Raw genomic sequence first — 6621 nt, 5'->3', positions numbered from 1 at the left:
CGTTACGCGTTTTTATTTTAAGTGGGACTTATTTCGTTTTGAATGGGAATAAATTCGTTTTGTAAAGTGGGAGTTATTTCATACCCCTAAATTTATATTTTGGGTGGGATTTATTTCGTTTTAAGTGGGACTTATTTCATTTTCATAATTTTGCATTTTAAGTGAATGCTTAATAATTTTTGCCGTTATTTGTTGCTCTTCACGTTGTTTCTCATTGAATTTCATAATGTTCTTTTTGTTGCTTTTTAAAAAAAATTTATTGTATTGTAGAATATGCTTTCGAAAAGTTCCGTTATTTCTTGCTCTTTACGAAATGAATGGTATTGTTTCAAATTTGTTGTTAAGTGTGCTAGTTTACAAGACCTTATCATTATATTGATTAGTTAAGTTTGTGAATTTCAATAGTGAACATGAGTGTGACATACGAAATAATTGCAGGGAAGAGGAGTAACAGCAAGCTTCTTTATATTTTTTTTGAGAAACAAATATATATTAAAAAGTGCACTAAAGTAGAAAAACATTTTTATGTTTGTTATGTAAAGGATTATCCATCACGAATAATGTTATTTGGCAGCGAGTGCATTAAAGCAAAAAATTGTAAAGCGCACAATCACGATAATCAAGAGGCTCTGTACAAAGAACTAAAATTTTTAAATAATGTAAAAACAAAATGCGCACGTCTTAATGAAAAGCCAACTGAAAACAATTGCGGTGGAAGTATTCGCAATATTTTTGTGAATACTAGCATGGAGTAAGTACCACCCACATGATAATTATTATTTATTAAGTAAGTACTTAATAAAGTCTTTGCAGAAATCAAAACGAAAGCAAAAATATTGTCTTTGATAAAATACAGCGGAGTTTGCAGTATATTGCGAATAAAAATTTTAAAAATTCTCCCAAAACACCGGCAGAAGTGCAGGAAGTTTTCCAAGACGCAGCAGTTTATGATAAATTCGGTTATTCCAAATTAAATGGAAATAAACAATGGCAGTTTTTCAACATATGCTACCAAGAAGAAGACTTTGCATATTGCGTTTTTTGTTCCGAAAGAACTGTTGAACTGATGAAAGAATGCATTCCTGTTAATTCGAAAAGAAACATTTTAATTGATGGTACTTTTTCTGTACTTCCTCTAGGAAGCTTTAAACAACTATTAATCTTACATTGTGAATACTTTGGTTCGGTAATTAATTTCATTCATAACTATATATGATTTATATTATGTATACATATGTATATATTTATTATTTTTTCTATTTTAGGTATTCCCCTTTCTTTTCGTACTGATGACCAAAAAGTCTCTAAAAGCATATCAGCATTTATTTAGTTATATACAAAGGAGCATTATTGATTTGTCACAAGCAACTTTTATAACAGATTATGAAACAGGATTGAGAAGCGCAATTGAAAAAAGTTTCCCTGATTCAAAAATGTTTGGTTGCTGGTTCCATTATTGCCAGGCATTGCGTCGATTCATAACCATGAAGGACAAAAGGCTCGCTCAATATATTCGGCAAAATAAAGAAGCGTCTAGAATTTATCACAAATTTCTATCTCTTCCATTATTACCTGGAATGCACATTTCGGATAGCTTCCAACTACTAACCGAAGATTTAGGAAAATTGAACGCTTTAGATAGATTCAAATCATTTATAAAATATTTTGAGAATCAATGGATGCAAAAGGTACAATATTCCCTTTTACAGAATATTTACAAAAAGATGTTATGATTTCATTATTACAGATCGGTCCACATAACTTTTCAGTTTTCGATTCTGAAATCCGCACTACGTCTGCAATAGAAGCTTACAATGGCGTCATAGGAAAAAGCATTCCAAAGAAGGCTACTTTTTTCAAATTTGTAGCATTTTTACAGATGCAAGAATTTGAAAAAGTAAGAAAATTTGAACTATTGCTGAATACCAATGGTAGTGTGGGAAAAAAGCGTATTAAAAAGTCCTGTGTTTTGAAAGCAGATATGATTTCGAAATTCAAGAATGATCTCTTACAAGGTACTATAACTCCTTCTAAATTCCTTGACCAACTGGTGTTATCAAAAAATAATTTAATTGTACAAATGGAGCCTGATGAAGATCTTTTTGAAGAATTATCATATTTGGAAGAGGACATTGAAGACGATCGTTAAACCATATTGAAACCAACCAGAATACAATTAATAATAATATGTGTGTGGTTTGTTTCATAAAGCAGCCAAATATCTTATTTTTTCCTTGTAAGCACTTGAAAATTTGCAGTGAATGCTGTCTTACAATGCAAACTCACAAAATTGATCAAACCAGTAAACTAGTATGTCCATACTGTCGTGCAGAAGTTCATGAAACCCTTCAAATATTTATCTGATAAATAAATGATTTTTTTATGGAGGGGTGCGATAGAGCCATGAAATATAAGGCCATTATGGCTTTATTTCTCATTTTTTTCTTATGCAAAAAGTTATATATTGGACATTTCGTAAAAGGGACAACCATAATTTTTTGTCCTTATCTCTCATGGCTCTCCTTTTTTTGTTATAAACTACTTTATACTTACTATAATAAAAAAACTTTAAAGAAATGTGTACAAATAGGTACCGAACTTAACTACTGGAAAAACAATATTAAAAAAAATTGTTGATGAATTACGTATGTATGTGTTTTATTATATTTTTCAGGGTTCGTATTTGCACACACATGCGCAGCACATCCTAACATTTTACGCTCACACACGTGTGCTGTGCATATAAAAAATTAAAAACTTGCTCACATCACATGTGTGTGCTGTTTGGTAAAAAGCACGGGCTACACTGTGCCCTTTATTTTTATTAATATAAAGCACACGCACATGTGTGTGCTTTGCGTAGAGAAACTTATACACTTCGATTTCTATCTCAAATCTTAAAATAATTTTTTTATATGTTTTCTGTCATATAATAAACAAACAACACCTCACTTGTTATTGAATTGTCTTTCAAAAAATAACGTTTAATAAACAAATTCTTTTAAAAATATATTATGTGCATGTGCATGGGCTGAAATTTGTACAAAAATCGGCTCACACACATGTGCATGTGCTTAATAAGAAACAGCACACACTTTTCTGTGAGCAGAGTTTGTTTTCCACTTATGCACACACATGTGTATGAGCAGTGAGTACAAGTTGAATGTGTTTCTAGCGTGTGTGTGAGCAGAGCATGTGTGTGCAAATACGAACCCTGATATTTTTAGTAGGAATTTGGAATTCGTGTTCCATGTTTTCTAATATCACCATTACAAAATACAACTAATCCCAATACCACGTTAAAACTATAATACCGTCTACCATGCACTGGATCTTCAAGCCATTTATAAAGGTCGATAATTTTAATCTGATGGTCCTTCCGAAACGGTTTCCATCTTAATAATAAGAACAATTGATCTGTACTTAATCCATTTACGAATCCAAACGTTGTTACTAGTAGGCGTTCTCTATACGTTCCTTGACCGAAAAAAGAATTAATAATAAATTCTGGAACTCTATCAAAATTCGTAATATCCATTCCATTAAGAAGCCTTCTGCGAGCTTGCATACGATTTTTCTTTATTATTTCTCTGCTTTGATTATTCATATTATTCGACGTGTGTTTTTTTTCGAAGAGCCAAATACTTCTTATTTGAAATCGCATTAAACAGTGAAAAAGTGGGACTTATTTCGTTTATGAAAGTGGGACTTATTTCATTTTGAGTGGGAGTTATTTCATTTCAAGTAAATTTTTAAATCATTTCATTTTGGTGGGGCTTATTTCGTTTTCAAAAGTGGGACTTATTTCGTGGGAGTTATTTAATTTTTTTAAGCAATTTTTGGTGGGACTTATTTCGCTTTAAAAAGTGGGACTTATTTCGTGGGAGTTATTTCATAGACCCCGATGTCAGCCTTACTCTGAACGTAAACAAAAGAAAAATTGCAACTAATGTTCGAAATGTGGAGTGCGGCAAATAACAAAGCAAAACAAAAAGGTGGTGTTCGAAGGCAATGAGTGTAAGATTTTCGATTCGAAGGGCGAATTGATTGCAACAGCGTATGCGCATAACGATTTGTATAAGTTAGACTGCGAAAAAATTCTAGTTGGTAGAGCAATGACAACGATTGACAGCTTTGAGCTTTGGCATCGTAGGNGAGTTAGACTGCGAAAAATTTTCAGTTGGTAGAGCAATGACAACGATTGACAGCTTCGAGCTTTGGCATCGTAGGTTGGCGCATATTTGTAAACAAAGCATGAAGCAGGTGCAGAATTCAACTGTTGGAGTTAATTACAACGGCGCAAATGATAAAGGGTGTATTGTATGCTGTAAAGGTAAACAAACTAGAATAATTGATAAATCTGCTGGAACACGCGCACAAAATTAATTGGACATAGTACATTCCGACGTTCTTGGTCCAATTAGCACAAAGTCGTTCAGCGGTGCAAGATTTTTGTTGGTGTTTGTTGATGATTTTTCTCGAAAGGTTTTTGCTATACCAATCGTGCGCAAATCCGACGTATTTGAGAAATTCAAGCAATTCAAGAGCGAAGTCGAGACACAGTGTGGCCGTAAAATTAAAGTGCTAAGAACAGACAATGGCAGTGAATATTGCAATGAGCAGTTTATAAAGTTAACGAATGTGGTATTGTTCATCAAAAGACCGCTCCATACACGCCCGAACAAAACGGTGTGGCTGAGCGGATGAACCGCACATTGATTGAACTCGTCAGGTGCATGTTGCTAGATTCTGGTCTGGGAAACATAAGTTGCGTTTTTTTACTCATTTCCAGTAAAATCCAGTAAAAGTTTTTACGAATTTTCATGTTTTGGCGTTTTCGTACGCAAAAACTTGCAAAGTAGGGGAAATTGAGAGAGCGAAAAATGACAGCTGAAGTTGCAAGTTTTTACTGGATTTTACTGGATAAATTTTTACTTGTAAGAATTTGCCAGTACGAAAAACAGCTGATCGCATGTTGCTGGATGAAATTTAAACTAATAAGGAAACTGTTTGTGGCTTTTTATTGTTGAATTTCACAAAATAAACCTATTTAAATACAAAATATATTGTTTTATAAGGAATTTGCTGCGAATAAACAACCAATTTATCAGCTGTTCATGAAACTTGCAAATTATTACTGGAAAAGCGTTCGCGTACTTTTTTGCAAATTTTTTCTATGAGAGCGAATTCTTAGAAATAAAGTTACTGGAGAGTTACTGGCAAGTTACTGGATAATTTGTAAAAAAACACAACTATATTCTGGGCAGAAGCTGCAAATACAGCAGCGTACTTATTGAATCGCATTCCTTGTCGAGGCAACAATCGAAGTCCGGAGGAAATATGGTCTGGTGTAAAACCAAATTTGAAGCATTTACGCATATTTGGATGTACGGCGATGGTTCATATACCGAAACAAAACCGGTTGAAGCTTGATGCCAAATCAGATGAGTGTATATTTGTAGGGTACTGCACTGCTTCTAAAGCATACCGACTTTACCGAAAATCTGCTTTTAAATTTATTGTGAGCCGTGACATTACGTTTTTAGAAAATACAAGCTACTCAACAAAGAATACCCCTGTGGGGAAAATCTGTAGTTTTGAACTGGTGCGCTTCTAGTACATTTAGAACCACTACTAGTTCGCGATAAATCTCTTTTGCATGCAAACAACTGGCGAATTTAACACAGCGATGTCGTAGGAATTGGAAATTTTCCCCCGCTGCATTACCTTTTCTACAGTTCAGAACCAGTCCTAAATTCGAAATATGGGATCTAGTTCGCATTGCACCCCATTTTCCATAGTTTCGAACAAGTTGTAAACGAAAAAAGTAACAAGATGTTTTCTTTTTGGGTTACCATGGTAGGCATTTTTTAATTCTTTTCAGAGAAATGTATTTTCAATCTGAAATCAAATTTGTTTGAATGAATGTAAATTAAATTGTGCATTTGAAAACACGTTTACATACCTTTGGCTGTAGCTGAATTTGCAGAAGCGCTGACTGTTTTTGGTTATATTCCAGAAGATCCCAAAATGTTAATATGTTAACACAAATATTAGTTTTGTATTACCAAACTATGAAAAAGCATCTGCGACGTGCAGACTGAAAGCGTATTTGAACGAAAAACCCGCCAAGCAAAAATCTATTTAAAGTAAACAGCCCCCCGCTGCATCCCTTTTTCAGTAGTTTCGAACTAGTTCAAAATTCGCCAGATGAGATCTAATTCTTTCTGTATCCCTTTTTCTATAGTTTTGAGCCAGTTCTAAATTCGTCATTTTAGATATAGATTTCTAAAATTGTTTTTTTAAAGTACCACATACCACTGCTTTTGAACTGGTGGCGATCTAGTTACTATCGGACTGGTTCGTTTTTGGCGATAAAGATCTAGTACGGAACTACAAATTTGGTTCACCAATTCGGAGATTCCCTACAGGGACCGAACCGAATTTGTTTGTTGATATTGGTGATGCAAGGGAAGTTTGCGACGTTGACAATTCAGGGGAGGAAAATGAAAATGAATTGTCAGATGTCAGCAAATCTTCAGACAGTGACTAAGATACTCCTGATAAAAACGAAGTAGCTGTTCAGCGCACAATTTACAACCACAAAATGTGTCCAATCCG

The 6621-nt window shown here is 33.9% G+C and overlaps 1 protein-coding gene across 1 annotated transcript; it reads left to right on the top strand.

Moving 5' to 3' along the window:
- The first annotated feature begins 527 nt into the window (after positions 1-527).
- Positions 528-2149, top strand: LOC108371558 (uncharacterized). Its single transcript, XM_017627148.1, has 2 exons — positions 528-1688; positions 1748-2149. The coding sequence occupies exons 1-2, from the start codon at positions 1290-1292 to the stop codon at positions 2147-2149; spliced, it is 801 nt and encodes a 266-aa protein (XP_017482637.1). The 5' UTR covers positions 528-1289.
- The last annotated feature ends 4472 nt before the right edge of the window (positions 2150-6621 follow it).

This window comes from Rhagoletis zephyria, unplaced genomic scaffold (genome assembly GCF_001687245.7).
Source record: "Rhagoletis zephyria isolate East Lansing unplaced genomic scaffold, Rhagoletis_zephyria_1.1 Rzeph_scaffold_00070, whole genome shotgun sequence".
Taxonomy (NCBI): domain Eukaryota; kingdom Metazoa; phylum Arthropoda; class Insecta; order Diptera; family Tephritidae; genus Rhagoletis; species Rhagoletis zephyria.
This window is presented reverse-complemented; position numbering and strand designations above follow the sequence as displayed.

Bases quoted from the DNA above. Each gene is read 5' to 3' on its own strand.
- LOC108371558 (XM_017627148.1), top strand. From the start codon at position 1,290: ATGACCAAAAAGTCTCTAAAAGCATATCAGCATTTATTTAGTTATATA. The intron at 1,689-1,747 runs GTACAATATTCC...TCATTATTACAG, and splicing joins AGAATCAATGGATGCAAAAG to ATCGGTCCACATAACTTTTC.